Here is a 23,961-nt window from a genome sequence, read left to right as displayed (position 1 = left end):
TTTAAGAACTCCCCTACGTAGCTATTTCAAACAACATCCTTCACAGCAGCTACGGCTCCAAGAACGGCCAATGGTTATTTAAAATCACGGTCCACGTGAGAGTAGTGTGCTTATCGATTGCGCCTCAGTGTTGACAAACGAAGCACTTGCGCTTTGCGGTCCCAGTCTACAGGAGCCAGGATGCGAAGAGATGCTTCTTTAATTTAACGTCAGATCAAGTTTGATCAATATCCCCCTGCTGGCCCAATTGGAAGAGCCGTATTCTCAATCAGACCTTCTACTCTCTCTACCACCATCTTTGGGACAAATCCCTGCTTTTTTCCAGCGGCAGAAAATTTGCTCTGCAACCCCACTCGCACTTCAATGAACCTAATTGGTGCGCTGTGAGAAACCATAAATCTGGAGGATTTCCTTAGCATCCACGGCTGTGTTCATGGTTTCGCCTTATCAGTTTCGTTTTAGGAGTTGAATTTAAAGGTTGGAGAAAATGGCACATAACGTGGTTCTTTTCTTACTGTGGCTTTTTGGTAAAACCCTCGCAGGCTTCCCTAACCAGATAAACATAGGTAAGTATTTTTCCTTCAACTAATCCTGCGTAATTCTGCCCTCTAATAATATGTGTAGGTTGTTTGATTATGCTTATTTTGGGCAGCCATCACAAGATCTTCCGGACAATACGCTGACACTAATTTTTAACTCTAGTTAAGTTATCATACGACGAACTTGCTTTTGAGTGGAGAAAAGACTGCATCTTTCAGACGCAGTCTTTTTCTTCATTATCCATATTCACTGAGATTAGTAGTGTTTTTCTTGTAAGACTATAGACGTCGAAAGTTGTATACCATAACGGACTCGTAATGATTTGTATTATTAATCGCCGATGTAGAACAGGTCGTTTTAAAACCATGTCCTGTAGAAAATTATCTGCGACAAGAGCAGAGTGTATGCGCAAAATTCGATGAGAGGTTTGAGCGGTATGATTTTAACGGCGAATTGTGCATCTATTTTATTAAAAATAAGATAACATTTTAACCCAATGCTTGTGTAAAGTGTCGCTGTAGCCTTTTGATATGCTTGCACTTAATATCTCAACTGTGTAGTGCGCAGTGAAGTGTGGATCTTTCAGTTAAAATCCGGTCGGGATGCTGGTAATTGCTACGGTTTTCATATACTCACACAACCGCACACAATTTCAAAGGAATAACTGTACTTAAAGGGATCAAATGGGAAATTGGTCAACGGGTCGATTTGCCATTCGATTTTAAAATGAATCCCTTCTCTCTTTCAGGGGGACTCTTCATGCGGTCTACGGTGCAGGAACACAGCGCCTTCAGATTCGCTGTTCAGCTGTATAACACCAATCAAAATGTGACCGAGAAACCTTTTCATCTGCATTATAATGTAGATAACCTCGAATCTTCCAACAGCTTTTCTGTCACCCATGCATGTGAGTACCCTCCTTTTCATGGACATAAAATATAATGGCTTGTCCAGGCTTTCTTCATCCAGAGTAATATGCTCTGGCTACTCCTCTGCGCATTGTGAAAGAACGCATAAGTACGGCGTATAAGCACCTTATTACAAATGGCACCATAACTCAAGATATTATAGTCACCGATGACATTATCTAAACGCCTACCACACGGTCCTGCCGTCAATTTGGAGATATAACGTGACCATCATTGGAAGTAATTAAATCCGTTTAATTCCCATTCCAGAGTTGAGTAAGTTCAGCAATGTGCCATTAGCCAAAAGCACGTAGTCATTCTAAGTCATTCAGGCACGTAACAGGACATGCATTCCGAAATTGGTGCCCAATGCTAAAAGGTCAGAATTTAAAAATGAAAAAAGTCAAATGAATTCATTTTCAATTAATTTAATGCACTTGCAGTAAAATATGATGATGCATACTGTTTATGACGATACACTTAATCTATATTAATGTCAAACAATCAGCCTTATTAAGTGTGTGTGGGTGCGTGTGCGTGCGTGTATGACAGGTGAAATGATGTGATCATTTTTTTAATCTTCTGCAAGAGCGAGTCATTTAACAATCCTTTTTTTCAGTGCAAAATTGTTGTGGTATGTCAAGATGGTATATTTTGAGGGGTTTCAAGTCTTCTCAAGTTATACAATAAATCAGTTGCATATTCTTTTATAAATTCTATGTATGTCATTGTAATGTGCAGACTGAATTTTTGTGTTTATAGTTTGTTGATATTAACTTAAAAAAAATTACTCAGAAGCTGCATAATTTTGTCTTTCGCCATCTATTTTGGTTGCCCTCAGACGTTTAGCAAGGAATGTCAGTGGTTTTGCCTATTTTTTGGACGTGAGGAGTATACTGCAGATCTGTCAGTGAGGTTACATTGGAATAATCCAGGGTATCTGCGCGTCATCCATGTTCATCTGTGGTGTCATCAATCAGCCTCTGCGATTACATCATGCAACTATCTAGTGAAATGTACACATCTGCGATGAAGTATGCGTGCACTCATACTCAGACTCACATTATCTAACAGGCAATACAAAACCCACTTTCTTATTTTAGGAGAACAGCTCAGTTTCAGGGGAACAGCCTGGTTTTACATTGATCCATGTTTGATTCATCTCCAGTGCATTCATAGCACAGGGAATCGAGCGATGAGCAGCTTAAGGCTAAAAACAAATCAGGAAATATATACGATTCTGATGTTTTTTTCCCAATCAAAATTTCTTTTAAATTCAAAGCAAGTTCCCTTGGCAACAGCCTCAAGAGCATGGCAGAGTGGAGTCAGAGATGTTGCCCACTTGTCAGTGTGAACTGATAGTCTCGCTGCTTATACAACAAAGCTGTTAGGAGATTCAGCATTGTACATTTTCACACAGTGCACCCAACAATGGCGACAGACGCTGTATGTAGAATTCAACGTTTTTCGGTCTTTAGTTCCTTGAATGGAAGGATGCTTTTTCTTTTGGAACCTTTGGCAGAATTTGGAATACCAACATTAGCTGCGCTTTCTGTTCCATGCATTTTGTAGGGAATTAAGGTAAACGCATGCTACACAGTCTCAGCAGTATGCAGCGTTCTGGGACTGCACCTGTTTTTAAGGTCCCAAATAAAACATGTTTGTATCATACGGCCAGGAATGCTAAAGAGTATATATTTTATCAAAGACTATGATAGCTTTACTGACGTTCTGCTGTTACCACAGGAATGGTGGCATTTATTATTCTTATTTTATTATACTGCTGCAGTGTGGCACAGCAGTCCGATGGTTGTGGGTCTGAATACCAGGTGGTTGATGTATTTAGTGAGGTACTCGCCTAAAAATGCTTACATACATGCTCAACTGCACAAGTGGATAACATTGGAGGTAAAGTGTAAGCTACGTATGTACGTCACCATAGATAAGGGCATCTACTGGAGAAAATGATGCAGTTAATTGTATTAGAATGACGTCACCAACCGTTGTGTCAAGCTGAGATCTTGCTATGATGGTTAACCTCAGACCTAATGTTGCATTCTGATGTGTTAGTTTGCTTTAGGATCAATGCAGTTTGTTCACTGGGCTGTGTGAGCTGTTGAGTCTGAACCACTATGGTGCTTTGTCCTTAACTAATTTATGCAAAACATTTAATTAGTGTTACACAAGGGCTAGCATTGATTTCAGTGAAAATAAATCTTGTGATGATGCTGCTGGTAATGACAACACAGAGCTATAGAAAAATACTGACAGGTGTTAAATTGAACACGATCTCCCTCTTTGATTGTCTTGCTTCTGCATAGAGATGGAAAACTGGGAGGTAGTGAAGTTCAGGCTGGATGCACACTGGCCCAGGTGACTGAGTTGGGCTGCTTTAGGGAACTGGTTTAGACTGTGATGTGCGGTCCCCCTGTTCTGCTCCGCTTTGTTCTGCTCTCGTACTACAGTACAGCTCCCCTACCTCTGCAGTGTCAGCTCATTAGCACACAGATCTCACATTGCCTCGCTGCACTGTCATTGAAAAAAAGGAAGAAAAAAAAACTACCCCTTCACTTTCAATACATGCACATTCGTTGGGTTCTGCTGGCAAGGGGTGGGGGGGTGGGGGTGCATTGAAACGATGTTCACGAAGAAACTTCACCTCGCTGCTGGCTGCCTCCTAATGAGACTCTGGTGTCGATAAAAGTGCAAACAATAAATAAATGAGTAAATAAATAATAGATAACGCAGTGCAATTTCACGCACGTTGGAGAAGCAAGGAAGCATGGGAAACTAGGCTTGATTTTCGGAATCTAATTAATCCAGGGGCAGACTGTTTGCTGGATCCAAGTGGTCCCCCGGGAGCTGTTGCCCCATTTCTGCTCTCTCATTGCCGTACCTCTGCGGCTCCTCCAAGAGCATTTTTCAAGAGCGCCAAGGCTCCGTCGAACCTGTGCGGAATGTTGACTGCGCTTTGATGCTAGCAGAAAACTGAACGTTTCCGGAAAAAAAAATTCGGTCTCCGTACCACAGAACAAATGTTTGCATGGAAGCTGTCAGCTGCCAGCCGGTCTTTGATGTGACTTTGTGCATATCGACTAAATATTCTCTCTGTGCTTCCATCTGCTGCTGTGACAATTCTCCAGTAACAGACTAGAGTACCAAACTGGAGCAATGTCACTGCGAAGTGGGTTTTTATTGATGGAGTAGGACTCCTCGACTAATGCTTTTCAAATTTCAAGTGATTTTTTTTTTTCAAAACCTGGTATGATGCGGAAGGTACAATTGCAACTGTACAATCAATCTGTAGGGAAATTTTGTATTTTAGATGCACTTTTGCACTTGCAGATGGTGCAATTGATTTTTAATTAATGGGATGAAAACAGAATTGCACCAAAACAAATACAGGCTCTGAACATCTACAAACCCACAAACTTGGCCCACAATCCAGCCTGGGGTTTGTTTCCTTCTCACCAGTGACTGTTGACTATAAATAAATACAAACTCAGTGCAGTAATATGACAATATATTCTTGTTCTCTGCAAAATGTTAAAGAATGTGAAGAAATGCTGGGTTTCTAAATAGTGATTTCTTCATGATTAGCAGTTTTATGGCATTTGGGCATTCTGTTGTTACTAGGCACAGTGCTGTGTAGAAACTGGACTTTTATTATTGTGGAATTTGGATTGGAATTAGGCAACATCTGATTTTCTTTGGTCTGGATGTGAAGGCCAATGAAAGCCAAACTGTGCAGGCAATATCTGTAACAGGATTAGCACCTCGCTGTGATGCCAGGAGCCTTTTGGTCTGGCCTGGAATAACTCATTTTCCATTCAAGTGACACAGATGAGTATAAATATATGAGCGTTCCATTCAAAGCAAAATTATATGTTTTTTTTTTCCAGATGCTAGCAGGCAGCGGTACAGAACATGAAGCAGAACATAGTTGCATACCTTCAGGCCATTGGAGCCCTCATTTAAAATTTCCTAAATGGGAAAGGTCACGTTGCATAATCACGCAGATTTTCTTCTTGTTCCGTTTAGATGAGTACACTCAGTAGGCTCAGGGAGCATCATTTACAGCATTGCCAGTATGAGAACTCACCGAGCTTGGCCACCATCTATCTAAGGCATGAAATGGCTGCACACAATGATACATTTATGTGTTAAAGAATGAAAATACTGCATTAATCCAGGACCGTTCATCACCAGTATAACCACATGCATAATAAAATAATGCATTGGGTAGCAGTATGGTAATTGTTAAGGGCTTGTAACCGAAAGGATATCAGTTCAGTTTTGAGGTGATACACTGCCGGTGTACACTTGAGAAAGATGCTTAGTGTCCTGGTGCTTAAATGGATAGCATGTAAAAATGTAACCCATGCAAGTCACCGTGGATAAGGGTATCCGTCAAGCAAATAAATAATGTAATTTATTGGCATCATAGATTCCATATGTTATTATGTGTTTGTGCTCACATGCATACACAAAGATGGAATGAATGGGTCTGCGTAGGATACCATCCATGACATTTCTGTGCGTTACATGACCGGGATGCAGAAAGCTGATAGCGGTGGAGTGGTCGACCCCGCAGGGAGGAGCAGTGCCTCCAGGAGCAGCGAGCCCCTTGACTTTATACTGAGTGTATGCAGGCTGGAGTCACCACCACGGGGAGAATGTTTAATGTGCCATCCTTCGTTAGCGCTCCCCTGTCATGTGACGTAAACCTCTTCTGCGTTCAGCACAAACAAGTAGAGTCTCAAAATGTCCGGCCCCTTACCTCGTTCCATTCGGAAAATAGCTTCTTACAAGTTTTCTCTCTGTGATTTTTAAAAATCAGAATAAATATTCTTATTTGACTTTTTTTAATATGTAATAGACAGGCATGTTCTAGAAAGATACAGCCAAATACATTTTTCAAATAAAAAAAAACACCTTTAAAAAACATTTTATGCTGGCTTCTCTATGAGAATGTTTTTTCCCCATTATCGAGTCTTTTCATAACCAAATCCAGATTGGCAGAGCAGAATAACGTATGCAGGAGGAATGTGTATTGTCCAATAAGGCAAATGATTTTTTTCACCAGACGTAACATAGTGGTTTACAATTGACCAATCCATTTTTGCTTACCATCTCTCTTTTGTTGAGTGTTCCATTCTAGAAAAAGTAACAATTAATAATCTGGCAAAGTGTTAAGAATATCTAAATGGAAATTTCCAAAACATTTCCCTGTGTTATTTGGAAATAATTATACTTAAAAAATATTTGTGGATATTTTCATACATGCTGTAGCCTTCAAAACAGCATTTAAAATGCATTCACAGTAAAACTGTGAAAAGTACTTTAATCGATTGCTATCTGGAATGCCTCGTCAAGCGGAACATATAGACTGGACAGTACTTGAAAAAAGCTGAAGCCCATTGTTTCTAAACATGTTGTTGTTTTGCACTACTCTCCTGATTTACCAACATGGTGCATAGCCATAACTACCAGGAAATAAATAAGCTGATGCAACTACATGGAAATGGCCAACAGCATGAAGCCACAGTACATGTGATTTATTAATGGAAACTAAATGTGATCATAAAGCTGCAAAACTACCATGAAGACCCCAGGAATAAAAAAAGAGTAAAAGAGCTGTTGAACAAAACAAACACTGAATAAAATAAAACACAGTTTGTTCCTGTCAGTGTCCCTTGTGAAGTCAGAGGGCACATGTGCCAGTCTAGGAACCTGTGCCAAAGTACATCTCACTGAAATCTAGCCAGTTTTCAAACAATAGAGTTCCATTATTCGTCAATCCTGTGAGACACACATCTAATAAAAGCCTGGATGTGTCTAATAGTTTATAGCTGGATTACTAATGTACAACACAGCATGTGAAGTAACATTTAAGGGATATAGAGTAAGCTCCATAAGGTTTGGGATAAAGACATATTTTTTTCTTGAGTTGGCTCTGTACTCCAATGTTAGATTTGTAATCAAACAATTCACATGTGGTTAAAGTGCAGATTCTCAGCTTAATTAAAGGGTATTTTCATACATTTTGGTTTCACCATGTAGACATTACAGAACTTTTATACATAGTCCCGCCATTTCAGGGCACCATAATCAGGTGTTCAGTTGCTTCTTTAGTGCAGGTATAAGAGAGCTCTCAGCGTCTAGTCTTGTGTCTAGGCTTTTGATTGCTTTTGGCCTGTTATTGGCGTTTGTCAACATGAGGACTAGAGTTGGAACCCATTTTGAGACAGAGAAATAAGAAAAAAACAGTCAGATACATATGCCAGACCTTAGGCTTACCAAAACTGTTTGGAATGGAACATCATTAAGATAGAGACCACTGGTGAACTCAGTAATCACAAAGAGCCTGGTTGGCCAAGGAAGACCTCTGCAGACAATGACCGTAAAATTAACTAAAATGAATGAAAACCCCGACACACCTGTCCAACAGAGCAGAAACACTCTTCAGGAGGCAGGTGTGTATGTGTCGGTGACTACAGTCTGCAGAGGCTGCACTACAAGATCCAAACCACTAGTTAGGCTCAAAACAGGTTGGCCAGTTTACAGTTTGCTAAGTACCTAAAAGAGTCAGCAGAGTTCTGGAAAAGGGGCTTGTGGATAGGATGAAACCAAGATTCACTTATATCAGAGTGATGGCAAGAGCAAGGTGTGGAGGCCAAAAGGAACTTCCCAAGATCCATAGCACCCCCTCTCATCTCTGAAACATGGTGGTGTTGGGGTTTGGGCATGTATGGTTGCCACAGATACTGATTGGCTTGTCTTCATTGAGGAAGTAACTTCAGATAGCAGCAGCATAATTAATTTTGAAGAAGTACAGAAGCATCTTATCTGCTCAAGCTCAACCAAATACCTCCAAACTATTAGGACAGCACTTCATCCCACAGCAAGGCAATTATCCCAAGCATACTTCTGAAGCCACAGAGGACTTTTTCAAAGCCAAAAGAAAAATTCTGGACTGACCAAGTCAGTCACTTGATCTGAATTCAATTTAACATGTGTTTCACATGCTGAAGAGAACTTATGCAGGAGCTGAAGATGGCTATAGTACAGGCCTGGCATCACCAGAGAACATTCTTAGCACCTGGTGATATCTATGGGTCACAGAATTCAAGCAGTCATTGCATGTAAAGGATATGCAACAAAGTACTAAACACGACTACTTTCATTTACATGACATCAGTATGTCCCAAACATTATGGTGCCCTAAAATAGGGGGGGGGGTCTCTATAAAAAGTCCTTTAATTTCTACATGGTGAAACCAAAATGTATAAAAATGCACTTCAATAAAAGCTGAGAATGTGCACCTTAACCACATGAGCATTGTGTGATTACAAATCTAAAATTTTGGAGTACAGACAATTAGGGAGCTCACTGTAAATAGTTATTTAGCATCAATTTGATTTGTTGATCATTTACAAACGGACTTTTTCACTGTTGATTTTCACTGTTGCACATGCATTACATTCCATTATTACTCATAGAAGATGTTTGGCTTGTGTGAAAAATAAATATGCTATTTTTTAAAAATCAAGGTTGCAAAGGTTGCAAATCTGGTAGTAGTATTTTATATCTAGCATGTACTTTGCTTCTCTTTGCTGTTGTGATTCTGTGGCCTGTCTTCATTCAACATTTGGCCTTTAATTTTACATTCACTCAAAAACACATTTTGCCAAGTTCAATTACCACGAAAATATACTTCCTAAAAAATGTTTGAAGGAAAAAAAAATACATGCATATGCTTGGAGGTCAGAGATCAGAAAAATGTTGATTGAATCCAGGTGGTATGAAACATTTGGCCGCAAATTTGGCTTACAAATACACTTTGAAAATGAGCTTGCCAGCCTGGGTTTATTTATTCATTATAAAAAAAGACAAACACGTCTATTGTAGCCAGGCCTGTGACTCTGAGCTTGGTTTCACCGAACGTGTGCCCTTAGCTTGTATTCAGGCCTCTTTGCGCGGAATGCCCTTCCGGGTCACTGACAGCACAGTTGGCACGCGAGTATCAGTAAAAACCCAAAGCCTGCGTGCCCCCAGCAGCCAGGGAGGCATCTGTTTGCTTTGGGGTGGGGGGGGGGGGGTGGCTGTCAGGAGTGCTTATTTGGCATGCTAACTCCTTTCTTGCATCTTTAAGAATCTGCAAAACTATTTAAATCTCTGTCAGCAAATGAAATTAGATGCCCGGGTGCCTGTTTAATTCAATAAAGGCCGAAATCTGAGGAAATCTGGCACTACGTTAATGCCTCCAGGGCACCGCCATGAAAAAGCCCATGTTTCCCCCGCTCAAATGGTGGCTCGGGATGTCATGCTGTTAGCGTGTTTGTTTAATTGTGCCACTAAAGATGAACGGAGGGCACGGAGGTGAACCAGTTTGAATTGCTTATTTTCAGCGGCGAAATGCACAGCTATATTTTCTCATTGACAAATCTTTGCGGCGAACCCATGAGCAAAGATGATCTCTGCTGCTCAGAAGTAAATATTTACCACATGGTGAATTTACCACCGCCTGTCATAGCACAACCCTGCTATACTCATCTAGCACTTAGCGTAATTACTGTGAAAGTGTAAGTGATTCACTGTGTGGCCAACTCAGAATTGTTGGCTTCCGTCTATGACAAAGCAACAACATTGTTTTTGTGCTATCTTAGAATTGTTTATTCTACCTGGTCAAATGTTGAAGTATCGGGCTAGATGTGGTCATCCATACACATTACATAACGTCTGTGTTAATAACATGGCCACCTCATTTAAACTGCAGTTCTGCGTAATTTAGTTTAATTCCTGAATATACTGAGTGAAGAATATGTATTGACTGAATATATTGACAATGCAGTATATTGGTGCAGAGTATTCAGAACTAGAACAAGCGTGTCCTTCTCCATTTTGAATTTATTTTCATTTTACTGAAGGGAATTGTTTGTGCACTCTAACTGCCTAATAACAGATTTTCTGCTTTGAAAACCTTTTTTCATGAATTTAAGCGCTAAAAGTAAATCAATAGATCTGATGCGGCAAATATTCCTGTAATATATATTCATTTACAATTTCTCTCCTAAAAATAATCAAGATTTAAATTTTCTTCACATAGAACACAAGCTTTGAGCTTTGGACTGTCATTTATCTCCAGCAATTTGTTCAAAGGCGATTTTGCAATGGCATTTATCCGCTGGCGCCTGCATATTTGAGAAAGTGGGGAGTATGATGTATTACCCACATTCATTTGTCCTTCACAACAAAAAAAAGTCAAGGGAAGCTGAGAGAGATGGGGCTGGCAAACTCACTAATTCCAGCCAGACGGTGATGTAGTATAACTATAAAAGAACCTGCTTTGATGTCTTCGATGGGACACATACAGGAAACATATAAGGGGTTGTTCTTCACAGTTGAAAGTATTCTTTGGTCATCCACTGCAGCGGTCTTCTGTGGTTTACCAGGATGTTTGCTATTGCTGAGCTTATCAGTGCATTCTTCCTTCTAACAAGGTACCAAACAGTTGATATATATATATAGAGAGAGAGAGCGAGAGAGAGATAGAGAGAACTGTCAATGCCAAACAAAACATTGAGAAATTAAACATTTGGTCATTTATTTCAAGTCCATTTGAGGCCTAATTGAATAAGTGACTGGCAGCAAAAGAGCTCACCGCTTCAGTTGTTCTTTAGACAGGGCTTTGCACATTTTGTATATGTACAAAAATTAAAAAGCCTTGAATTGCTTCCTATGTGCCTGTAATGTTTGCTGAAGCTGAGAAGTGCTGCCATGTTTGGTAAGGGAGGACAGAGCCACCATCAAACCAAGAGACCCCAGATGGTTGCTTCAGTGTCAGCACCTCCCTTTGCTTTCTCTCTCCCTCTCTTCCAACCTTAGGCAGTGAAAAAAAACGAGCCAGCCTTTGCCTTTATGTTTTTAAGCTATTTATTAGCTTATGCTGCCTGATTTCTATTAAAGAGAAATTTGCAGCGCTAAGCTCTTTAATCTTTCGCTCTCCTGTCCCCCTACAACGTTTCCCATCCTTCATGCTGTCATTTAGCTAATGGTGTGTGTCTCCTCTGCTGGGGTTTTACATTCACCAACCTTTTTTTTTTAATATATTTTTTTTTATCGGATCCACCAGGTTCTTAAACACCCGCGCAGCAGATGGGTTTCTTTAGCTGCGACATTCTGCAGTCTGATATTTTTCCTTCACGCTTTGAAGAATTAAAAACAAGGAGAAACAAATGACGAGCATCACTTCGTTTGCATAGGGGCCTCTCGTGCCGAACAGAGCCGCGCCCGTTTTTCCACCGAGAGGGGGATCGAGCGGCCCTGCTCCTCCTCGGGAAAGGGGGGTTATGTCAGGTTAGCGTGGAGACGGGCGGCCCTCGACGTGCTGCCATGTGACCGCCAGCAAGAGTGATGTATTGTATAATCTCCCGCTTTGATATCTGCAACTTTGCATATTTAGATGGGATGGCATTTCATTTCATCTGCTGATGCAATGCACATATGATTTATCGTGCGTCATCTTTCTCACTGTGCGCACAGTAGGCCCTCGCTCGGCATCAATATATTTCCATCGAGTGAGAACTGTAAATAAGAGCACAATAAATCTAATCTATCCCACATGTATGTAATCTAGCAAACACACATTTATTTTGTAGCAAAGTGTTTGTTTACAGCATTGCTCAAAAGGCTAGCAGTGGGGAGCATGCATTGCTCAATGGGTGGCAGGAAGAGACGCAGAAAGCAAAAAAAAAACTGCCATCATTAGCTCGTTTGTCCTGTCAGAATTCACCAGAATAACAACAGTGCTTTCCGTACCGTATTTTCAAAGGGGGAGTTTTCAGTTTTCTATTGAACACCAAATTTAACATCGCATTTTTGTATGTGGAGTCTTTTAAATGATAAAATACGTACGGGGAAAAGAGAGCAGTTTTTGCTGTTTTCTTTGCCTTCACTGCAATAAATCTCTGTAATCTCATGAGAGTGGTGTATTTTAGTAATATGTCATGTCCTATGGAAAAAGGCACTAAATAATTGAATGTCAGTGTATGCCCACACTGGCATATGTTATTGGCACTGATTTTTCGACAGTGCCTACGCACAGGTTTAGCAGAAAAGTACTCCATTAGCCTGAAGTGGGCAGATTTTTTTTTTGTGAATACGCGAAGCACAAAATGCTTCTATTTTAAGGCCCGCCTGCTGTAGGGGAGCGTGCCTCTGATTGCCATGGCGTCGGCCACGCTCCACACCGCGCGGCTCAGATTTTAACGACCGTCGCCCCTCCCCACCCCACCCCGAGGCGTTACCACGTGTCCGCCGTGATGGCCCTGCAGCCTGCCGGAAAGATCGATACGGCTGAAAACCTGCAAGGCTCCTGAAAACACGACGCGCGCGATCCCAGGGACGCGGCCGTCACGAAGGCCTTTCAGGTCCGCCACGCAGAGTCTTCATCCCCGTAAAGATGAGGCGTCCTTTGCCAACAGCCGCTCAGACCAGCCTCAGGGTCTGTTAATGGCATCGGCGGAATCCATGGAGGCAGAGGCCCTTCCCCTCCCCATCCCATCCCCCCCCAACCCCCCCTCCCTCACAGTTCACCAGCAAGACTCACCACAGCATGAGGGGGGGGCTAGGGGGGGGTCTGTTTTAAATGCAAAAGTGCACCGTGAGTGAGCACGTCCTGCCAAGGGCACATGCGATGCTGGAACGAGAGGCTATTTTGATTTGTGAAGTCATGCGATGTAGATGCTCCTGGGTGCCGGCTCGCTGATGGAATTGACTGTGAATGCATGGACGGGGGTGGAGGTGGGGGCAGGGCAGGGACAGGAGCCTGCGTGGGTCTGGGGTTTTTCTCTGGAGAAGCCTGCACAGCCGTTGATCGTCCTCTGGGGCGCACACCCAGGCCCAGGAAGGGTGGGAAAGAGCAGTGCAGGTGTTGCCAGATGGTGCGGACACGCCCGCCGCCGCTTTCCACAGCAGGGGGCAGGAGAAAGGGAGGAGCTTCGGGACGGGAGGAGGTGGTCAGGTCGCAAGGGAGATCCAGTTGCACCACAGTGGATACAGATCATCAGTTAGGCCACATGGGAGGAGCAGGAGGGAGCGGATTAAATTAAATAAAAAAACTGAAATCTCAACATCCAGATGCTACCAAATAACATGTTTTCACATCTGACACTTTAGCTGCTGAACCGTCTTAGTGCTTAATGGTATGATAAATAACTTACACTGCTGAAGAAATTGTTCACTTTGGCAGATTTTATTTTCACCCTATTAGATCTAGCAATCTGTGCCAAAGTGCCAAAGCAGTAAAACAAACAGGATAAGCCGTTGTATTAACATTGCACTACGAGAGCGCCTATCCAGATTTAGACTATTATATCCGGTTCTGGTCACAATATTTTAGAAGCAAATAGGCTCTTGAAAAAGTGTCGAAAAGGGAAAGAAAGACCAGGAATTTATTAGGAAAAGTTATTCAACTTAAAGATGAATGAGGTTTTTCAAGATTTTTAAGGGTAAAGTAGGTAATGGTAACTATCTCTGGATAAGTTCTGCTGAGAAGTTGAACTAGGGGGATCCATGACCAGGTGTTGGATATTCTTCAGAAAAGGATTCCCTGATTTAATCTGAGAAGACTCGGTGTACATGCTGACTGTTGTTCTTACCCAGCACTAAAACCTTAGATTCAACAAATTGTCTATTAAGACCTTGAGTTGGCGAATTACTTGTTTTAGTGCAGTGCTTGAAAAAAGGCTGGTCCTTCTTGGATAAGATTGGGGAACCCAGTTAGAAGAATGCAAAATGGTTAGGAGATTAAAAGGGCAAATGGTCTGTGCTAATCATCACTTACAGTATATCCAGCATGGTATTATGTCCAAGCATAGCAATTTAAAAATCGGATTGACAGAAATGTGTGATATGACACCTGGGCTGATGCTACAGCAAATTGCTGAGCTTCCACTGGCAGAAGTCAGTACTGGCATGGTCAGGATTAAGCAGCGTACCATGAGGTGCATAATTACACCGAGAGCCAGTTCTTTAGCAAGATGAGCCACCAGACAGCCCAACACAAAACCAAAGTTTTTCTGTCAATAAAATATGAGTATTGTTTGGAATAAAAAGGACAGAAAAACTCAAATCGAAAATGAAAGAAAATCCATAGGGCCAAATAATTTTTAAAACTCAGTGCCCGTGTTGACAACGATACAATCCCTTTGATCTTTGGACTCTATAATATCAAATTTTTCATATTGAGAATGCTTCATTGGTATCAGCACTAACCCAGTCTCTGGAAAACCGCAAGGCAATTCTCATTTTCAATCGGAGAAGCAACCTCAGCTGAATTCAGTACATGTGGGGGTTGCATATTCTGTGACAAATGTTGCAAAGTGATAAAGCACGTTTTCCTCCAAGAGAGAAATTAAAATGCATAAAGGAAATATGTTCCTTATCATTTCAGATAAATGCATTCATGCCATGCTCCTCATTAATTACATAAAACACCTTTTATTTATTTATTTTTATTTGCTTTCCAAAGCCCGAGGAGCGCATTTGGCTTTGTACGAGTCGAAATACTAGAGGTGAATAACCGTGGATGTGAACCAGCCAACCTTTCTGAGGCCACCTTGGCAGCCTGGAAGCGTTTCTTGTGAAATGCTAATTGTTTAATTGAACGGGAGCGCCGGCGTCTCACACAGTGCGCTTGTCTCACCTCGTCTGGACCAAACCCGACGCGCTTCGTTTCTGAGAGAGCGGCGCAGAGACGTCCGCTCGGCTCCGGCAGGGCGCGGCTTAACGCGAACGCCGGGATGTCATAAAATAACGTCTGCTCCGTTTCGTCGGCCATTGTTCTTCCGGGCCGGCTTTATTAACACAACACATGCTTCCCGAGGAGCCGGGCCCGGGCTAATGAATCAGATAAAACCGAAATGACGTGCTATCGAGTGCTTCCCATTGGGAGAAATTAATGACATTAATTTATCCGTCAGTCAGTGGAGGAGAGCGGAGCGGAGCTGGGAGCGATCGGCTCGCCGTGCGCTGATTCCGGGAGAGCGCTGCATGCCGAGTGGAGCAGCGGGCCCCTTACTGAAGGAGGTTTTCGAGAGCGTGTCTGAACCATCCTAAAGCACAGGCCCCCTAGGAGAGAGGGAGGGAACACAACCTGCGTACCGTTGGATGGCTAACATTCACGTGCAGGCCTACAGTAGCGCTGTATATTAAGCTGAGCATCTTGTACTCAAATTATGTAGGTTACTCAAAAAAAAACATGAACAGCTGTTAATATCTACATGCTGTATACCCTGGAGTAGAGTTATGAAAACCCCTCATGAAGATGCTTGCTTCGCATGACCTAATTTATTATTATTATAATCTTTTTTTTTTTTTAAATAATATTTTTTTCTTAAACAAATAATACTTTGGTTGTCTGCAGCCTTGATTTTACCCAGGCCTACTTAAAAATTAAATTGTAATGAGATAGAGCACAAAACATTCTGTGCCGTTGGAGGAAAATTCAACATGCTGAATTTTTTTATCAGATTACTGAAGAGGACCCCTTTAACTGCAGAGAAGTGCAGCGGGTGAAGATGTACATAAGAGTGCAGGTTATAACAACCTGTACTCTTATGGGAAGGCTTCATACTCGATGTTGGAGCATTGCTGCAGGGATTTGCATCCATTCCGCCAGAAGAGCATTAGTGAGGTTGGGCACTGATTGGGCGATTAGGCCTGGCTCACAGTTGGCTTTCCAATTGATCGCAAAGGTGTTAGATGGGGTTGAGGTCAGGGCTCAGTGCAGGCCAGTCAAGTTCTTCCACACTGTGTGCCCAGGGACATTGTCATGCTGAAACAAGAAAGGGCCTTCCCCAAACTGTTGGGGAAGCACAGAATCATCTAGTATGTGATTGTATGCTGTAACATTAAGATTTGCCTTCACTGGAACTAAGGGCTCTAGCCCAAAACATGAAAAACAGCCCCAGACCAAGAGACACAGTTTATCTACTTTTATTGTGTATTTGTCTTGGAATTACAGCTGAAATGGCTAAAACAGTCTCTCACACTACTAAATTTGTACTACCTTGCATTAGTTGGTAAATGATATTGTGGTTGGTGTGGATTGTGTATGCTCGTGCATCTAAAAATTGCTAATATTGAAAAGAATTTAAATCGATGTACGTATTTTTAATAGTCAGAATTAGCATTATGGTCATCTTTGCACGGTCATTAACGTAAGTTAGTGTTCTTCCACCTTTAGCTTGTACGTGTCCCAGATGGATTTTATGCTGTATGTCAGCAGAAGTGAGCTGTTCAGAGTCTGTGTATTAAATTGCACAGTCATAAAATCCACAATAATTGAGTAGCCGAAAGGCTACACAGATTTTTTTAATGAAACACTTGGTTTCACTGCGGGTGAGAAATCCCTCTACCCCCTGATGCATGTGCAGCTGAGTGCTCTGAGGCATGGTCATTCTGTTTCACTTGTTTTGACTTAAAATTACAATACCGAGATTCCAAGAGCTGACATTTTATTCAATCTATTTATTTAGAGGTTATAATAGTAATATTTGTTTTGGTCATTATTATTTGAAATCTGATTATTAATATGATGCATTTGTGCCATGCATTTTCTTGCACTTAAATGCACCGTCTTGCTCCAATCTTTATAGATTGTTAAATTATTTGTGTTATTTGGGGTTTTTGTGAATCATTGTGAAGCAATCTTTTTGTTCGCCCAAAAGGATGTTGCCTGTTTCATACTGTCAGCGTTGTGTGTTGTTTAGTTATCACAGTGAACCCATTATGCGTAGGTTCAGTTAGAATTGCACTTGCTGTTCTCACAGCCACCATTGACATCAGACTGGTGCCCAAAGGCAGTATATTCTTTTTTTTTTTTTAATTATCCATTTAATTTTATTAACATGAAAGCTTGGCAGCACAGTTTTCCCTTCAGGCCAGGGAGAAAGAGAGAGTCGTCCCTTCTCTCTGTCTAAACCCAGAAGATCTGGCCTCTCGCTGGTTGCATTTATCCGGCAGATCGCTAAGGACCCACATCTGGTCCTTTGGCCCCATTTAACAGAGGTAAACATTATGCACATTTGTGTTTCCATGTACTCTCTGCAGCAAGCCCTCCAACCGCCACAACTCCCTCTATATCTATTAAAGACAACAAAGGAATCCCTGAAATATTAATGACAGTGACTTACTTCAAACGGAATAATGTCTATTTTTCGAAGCAGAGCGAAACCGGTCTGCTTTTCTTGCAAAAATGTAATACACAAGTAATTCAAATCTCAACTAGAACACGTTTTCAAAAATCAGCAGGGAAAAGAAGGAGAAAAACACTGAATAACCCTAGGTTGGGGCTTTATTTTAGTGGACCTGTCAAGCTGTATTTACATAAGGTCAGAAGGTACAGAAGTTAATATTCTTAAGGGCTTGAGAGTCTGTGGTCATTGTGATTATTTCTGTAGGAAACTCAGAAAAGCGCCAGACTCTTGGCGCTATATAGGTATGGGGCATTCCCCACCGAGCTGTAACTTGGCGGATGGCATACCCGCCACCCCAGTGCGTGAGTAATGTAAATTCAGTCTGCGTGTAATATGACTGATAAGGCACAGGAATGCTGGATTGCCATTGGTGATATCATCCATTAGCGAAAGCTCTGCCTCATTCCCAGCAATCACTCAGCCTACCGTAAATCAAAGCCTGCATTAGCTCATCGCTTTTTTTGTGGGCACTACTGGGAAGGGAGCCATGCACCCTCGTGGCACCGCGCTGTCCGATGCATCACACGAGCCTGCGCCATCAATTCTGCACACGGGGTGGCGCGTGGGGCCCCGGGGGGGTGGAGGGACAGGCCCACAGTTTTTTAACTTTTTTTTTTAACTGCAGCGGGCCTGTGGTTTGAATGGGAGCAAATTGAATGAGGCGGACAGTGTTAAAAAGCACTCAGGGCAGTTACAAAGCTTCCCGATACAGGAGTGCTGGCTTTGTGTGGGCACATGCTTCATGTTTAGATTTAACAAAAGGCCCGTCACTTTATGCCTAACCCCCCCCCCCCCCATCCCCCCATCCCCCACCTCCCTCTCCCATCCCTGTCCTTCAAATAAAACCCTTCAGCAGTCCATCACTGCATGGCAATAACTCTCAGAATGACAAGAGCTGCCTGTACTGCCTTATTGAAGATGGTATCAACCTGTTGCAGAGATGGAGAAACGCGGAGATATAAGCTCGCCTGTCGGCGAAAAAGGCCAACAGTACGGAGAATGAGGAGCGCGCGAAGGTATGCCTGCAGACTCGTAAAAATATCAGCACAGCGTTAAACACATTCACACCGGGCAGTGAGTAAGGCAATAAACAGTTCACAATAAAAAAAAGAGAGCTTCCTGTTCTTTGTTAGTGCTGTGAGTGGTAATGATGGCTCAGGGCTGTTACTGCAGGCTATTCATCACTGAAGCAGCGAAGCCCTCCCTGCTACCGGCTGTCTGCCACAGATTGCTGTTTAACACCGAGGCGCAGAGAGGTTCATTTACTTACGAACCATCATCTTTCCCTTCAAACAGGAGCGAGGCACGTCATTTCAGAGGCCTAGATGCCTTCAGCTCACGGAAAATGGTTATTTGCCCCGGCCTCGATGGGAGACGGAGGAAAATGGAGGGATGGGGGAGAAGAAAATAAATGTCGGGTCGGTTCTGGGCGCTTGTCATTTTGAAAGATCTCCGGAGCGGCAGCAGTCAGCAGATTTTTTTTCTTTTTTTTTTCTTTCCTCGGCACCCAATTCAAAACCCATTTCACATCTGCGCGGCCATTTCTGCTCAGTCCGCCGGATCCCCAATCAAGCGCACGTCACACCCGCACCCTCCCGCACAATACCGGCAATCAGCGTCGCGGTAATCCCTCGTTTGAGGCGGCCGCGCATCCCTGGTAGCGGCGCGCGGTGGGAGGCGTCGCAGCCGGAGGAAGGCGGGCGTGCGGCTCTCCGGCCCCGGCTTGGCCCCCCTTTTTTTTTTTTTTTTTTCGCGGCTCCTGTTCGCTCGCCGCTGCGAGCAAGGTCAGATGAATCAGTCCGGCGAAAAAGCATTGTGTGGGCTCCCATTGTTCCCCGAGAAACTGGCTCTAAGTGATTCCTGAATTCTTACGGGTCATGCTGAACAAGGAGAGTGTATGTCGAGGGTACACTGGAGAGAGCGCGGTATCTCTTATTTTATATCTCATCTTTCGTATCCCGCGTGCGCGGTGATATTTTTCTGCGAGCACCGCTCCCATGGTTTGCCGTTGAGAGAGGTGGTGAACGGACACGGGGGAATTAATATTTAACAAAAGCAATATGCGGCAACTCCTCTGCAGCGTGCCTCAGCATCCTTGCACAATATTACGGTCTGAGAATTGGAAAATGGATTAATGTGGCGGAGAATTAAACGGATTGATTGTATTCACACAGGCGCTGCACCAGAACCTAAAGGGACGGTGGGGGGGGGGGGGATTTTAGCAGCGCATGCATGCGGGCGTGGTTTTCGACTCCTGCCCTTGCCCTTCCCCCCTCTTCCCTCCCTCCCTCCCACCCAAGAGAGGAGGTCGTCAGGATGCGTGCGGTTCCCGTTAGCCTCCGAAGCCCCCCCCCCCCCTGCTTACCCATGCCCGTTTGGGGCAATGACTGCATCATGAGTGATCGTAAGTGACAGTTCACAGTAGCTCGGCCGTGGTGGGCTCTCGGCCTTATGCAACCGGCTCAGAGCAGTGGGGGGCGGGGTGAGGAAATAAACAATACGCAGTGCACTCCCTGCTGTCTCTCTCTCTCTCTCTCTCTCTCTCTCTCTCTCTCTCTCTCTCTCTGAGTAGCAAAGTGTGGTAGGGATATGAAGGAGCAGGGGATGCCATAGCCTGTATGTATGCTGAAGTCACGGGATATCTGCCTACAGGTGTCGCAATGCAGAGGAAAATGGATTTACATAGAAGAATCAAGCGTTCAAATCCCAGCATTCAAACGGGCTTGGCCACACAGAGTAGTTCATGAGAGAAGAGAATGCATGTTGCCGTTTTCCTTTCATTTGCGGCCAACGCAGGTTTTCAAATGGAGGCTTGTCTATTTTTTATGCGCATGTAACTATACACTTCCCTCTGTTTGACAGATATGAAGGGATTGCTTTCATTTTACGGATGCGAACATATAGAACGGAGGCATAGGCGTGTGTAAAAAGAAATGTTAATCACATGCTGGAACATATTTTCAGGAAAAATGTTTTCTTTTTATGCAAACCGAAATGGCAGTGAAGTGAACGCATGCATACAGAAGCATATAGGAAGTATAAATTCTTTATGCATGCATTAAAGATGCACACACTCAACCCAACCATGTAAAAACAGCACTGCAGATACCCAGTAACGCCTTACTGGAGCAAGGACAATATTTTACAGTAATCATCCACCAGTTCATCGAATTGTCAGCTGCACTGTTCGTCTGCATAGAGCGATGCTCTATCCAGCGTCTCCTCATTCGCTTCTATGGCAAATGAATCCCATTTTCTCAGAGAGGCGGTCAATAGAAATGGCAAAGTAATTAAGCGAAGCCCGGAGAACGCTTCTTCACAAAGGCGCGCGCACAACGCTGCGCGGAGCGTCTGTCCTTTTGTTTGCGCGGATTTCACGGAGCGGCGAATAGTAATTCAGCCGCGGGACGACGCGCCGCCTGCTTCCCCCCGGCCGCCGAGGAGAGAGGCGCTTTAGATCGCAGCCATTATTGACCCGTTCCTCCTCCGGTTTCTCCTCCCGTGAAAAGCTCCCTGTTGAGTTCCTTTGAGATCCCCATTGATTGCCATTAAACAGCGGCCTGCTCTTTAAAGTCCTAATCTGTGAGATTATAAAGATAGAGCGGGTGCAGAACGGCGAGCGGGCAGCCCTAAATGGGCTGCCTTTGTGTGTCACTGTGGCTGGATATCATCTCAGCCACTTTCGCCCCAAAGAAAATAAAATATCGCCCGCCCTCTTTTGTGCCTTTGCTTACTGAAGCTGTCCTCTTGAAAGGGCAGTCATTTGCGCTCCGTCTCCAAATTGGCGTAGACCGAAATGTAGATAAATGCACTGAAGTATTTTTTCATTCATTTTTCTGTTAATTGAAATTTTAACCCTTGCGGGGGAAAAAATAACTCTCAGCTAATAGGAAAGAATGCATTGGTCCAAAAGGCAGTGTTTTCTTTGTCGATTTTTTGCGTGGGTGATGGTTGTGGGGTTCTCTTAATGGAGGTGAGGAAAAGCATTGCTGCAGCGCCGTGTCTCAGCCAGGTGAACATGGCGTCTGTTCTCTCGAGCGTGCTGCCTTCCACTTTAATCACAGTTTGAACTGTTGCCCTTTGTAGCCGGAGAAATCGATACGCTAGACCTGCGGGTAGACTTTAGTGTGTGCCTGTGTGTCTATGTGTGTGTGTGTGTGCATGCGTGTGTGCGTGCGTGCGTGCGTCCATGTGTGTGTCTGTTTGTGCATGTGTGTGTGTGTGTGGGTGGGTGTGGGTGTGGGTGTGTCCTTGCTTGTGTCTGTCTGTGTGTCTGTCCTGTGTAGTGAAATATTCAAGAATTATTACATTGACCTGCCGTAGGTGTTGGGTTTTTTTTTTTTGGTGACTCACTCAGGGTAATTTTCATTTAATGGAGATGTCTTATTTTTGAGCTGCATTGGGGGCAGGAAGTTCACCGCAGCCTCAGATGATAGCTAATCCTCCACAGCTGCAGTCTGAAAGGATCCTCTGGAGCGCTTCCATGTGTGGTCCCTCAGTGAGGAGCTTACCTCACATGCTCTTATCCCCAGGGGGGCTTGGGTGCTCCTAAAATGAAGAAAAGGCAGAAGTAGAAAGTATTTTTGAGTTGCTAAGCAAAGGATTGTATAGGTGGGGAAAAGTCTCTTCACTCATAACTCATAGAAACACATTTATTAGCAACCGGGACAGTGTTTTCATTCTTGTCACATCTTCAGCAGATAAGCACCACAAGCCTGCACATATATTTTATTTTATGTCTCATTATTGTTTTTTTGGCATTTACAACCAGTCCGCAGACATTGATACAGATTTTTACAATTAAATTTCAGACATGAATATGGGCTTCCAGTCCTCTCACCCTTCCTACAGAAACAGGAAATATATATATATATATATAAAAAAAGTTTTTTTGTAGTTCTTCAGTGAGTACGACAGTGAGGTGACGCATAATGTCCTTGATTATCTAGTTCACTCAGTTTAAAAAAAAAATTTAATTCACACTTTAAAAATAATTCATTAAATTATATATTATAACCAAGTATTAGTTGGTGACAACATCTCTGTTAAAGTACAATATTATCTGTTAATAAATTCCAACTCAAATGAAAATGTAGTTCTAGTTCTTTCAGACTTCAGTGCAGCATTTGATATGATTGATCGTGCTATTTTTATGAATGACCAAAGAACTTGTGCTCTTGTGAGAAATGTGCTCAGGTGGTTCAGTTCTTATCTATCTGGTAGCCAGTTTTCTGTGTCAATTGGTGAATGTGTCCTCGAATGCATGTTACCAGTGGCGTCCCTCAAGGATCCATATTGGGGCCAGCTTTCGGCTCTGTTTATATGCTACTACATGGCCAAATTTTCCAGTAACATTGATTTTTTTTACTTCTATGCGTATGATATCCAATAATACTATTATACTATAAGTTATTATAGTTGTTTTTCATGTCTGTTTTAAAGACATAAAAATGGATGACAAATAACTTTCTCCTACTAAATTCAGATCATTTGGCCTGTTACACGGTACCAAGCAAAAATTTAATTTTACTCAGGCAAGTCTGGGTACTCTTAATCACCAGAATAAAGTCTGATGTAAAGAACCTTGGTATACGCTTTGATTGCAGAGCTAGGTTCTGATCCCAAGTGTGCTACTACTGTACCATCTAAGCAATATATATATATTGAATTAGATCTTTCTATTTATTTCATGGCACTGAAAAAGTCATCCAAGGCACATTTATCTCATCACAATTAGACTCCTGTAAAAAACTTGCTTTTAATTCTCTGTAATAAAGCTTTCTTCTTTTTACTACTTTCATATTTTTATCCATAATATGTTTACTGTATGCCCCTGTTTTAGCTGTTTTATCTCTCACTAGCCTATAGGAACCCTGTTTTTACTTTTATTACATTGCCTTTTTTCTAAAGTGCTTGTAAGAGAAACATCTGCAAGAGAAGTACTGTATAAATGCAGTAGAGGTTGAGTGAAATGTGTTATCTGTGCTATATCAAGCATATATATGAAACAAAGTACAGACAATCAGCTTTTAATTCATGGTATGTACATGCATATATATGTTTTGCCATTTTACAGAAACAGTTGGTTTTGTGTTAGAGCGTCTGCCAAATGCCTGTAATGTAATATAATGTAATGTGTTGAGTCCCCTCTATTTTCAGCTGTGCAAAATTAAGTAAATTGATAACTTACAGGTGTTAACTGTTGTTCAAGTGTTTCCTTTTGCATGAATTTTTCAGACATGAATGAGTGG

The 23,961-nt window shown here is 42.6% G+C and overlaps 1 protein-coding gene across 4 annotated transcripts in view; it reads left to right on the top strand.

The window, feature by feature from the left end:
* The first annotated feature begins 63 nt into the window (after positions 1-63).
* Positions 64-23,961, top strand: part of gria3b (glutamate receptor, ionotropic, AMPA 3b) — a 119,073-nt gene continuing 95,175 nt past the window's right edge. For 2 of the 4 annotated variants that reach the window (XR_004764419.1, XM_035409593.1), the window contains exons 1-2: positions 64-566; positions 1,289-1,447. Coding sequence is in view for 3 of the 4 variants with exons in the window: in XM_035409593.1 (XP_035265484.1) it covers positions 488-566; positions 1,289-1,447 (238 nt within the window). In the remaining variant the exon portion in view is untranslated. The remainder of the gene's footprint in view (positions 567-1,288; positions 1,448-23,961) is intronic. The other 2 variants (XM_035409591.1, XM_035409592.1) reach the window with 2 other exon arrangements.

Source organism: Anguilla anguilla, chromosome 3 (assembly GCF_013347855.1).
Source record: "Anguilla anguilla isolate fAngAng1 chromosome 3, fAngAng1.pri, whole genome shotgun sequence".
Taxonomy (NCBI): domain Eukaryota; kingdom Metazoa; phylum Chordata; class Actinopteri; order Anguilliformes; family Anguillidae; genus Anguilla; species Anguilla anguilla.
Note: the sequence above shows the minus strand (reverse complement) of the source record. Positions and strands in the feature narration are given on the sequence as shown.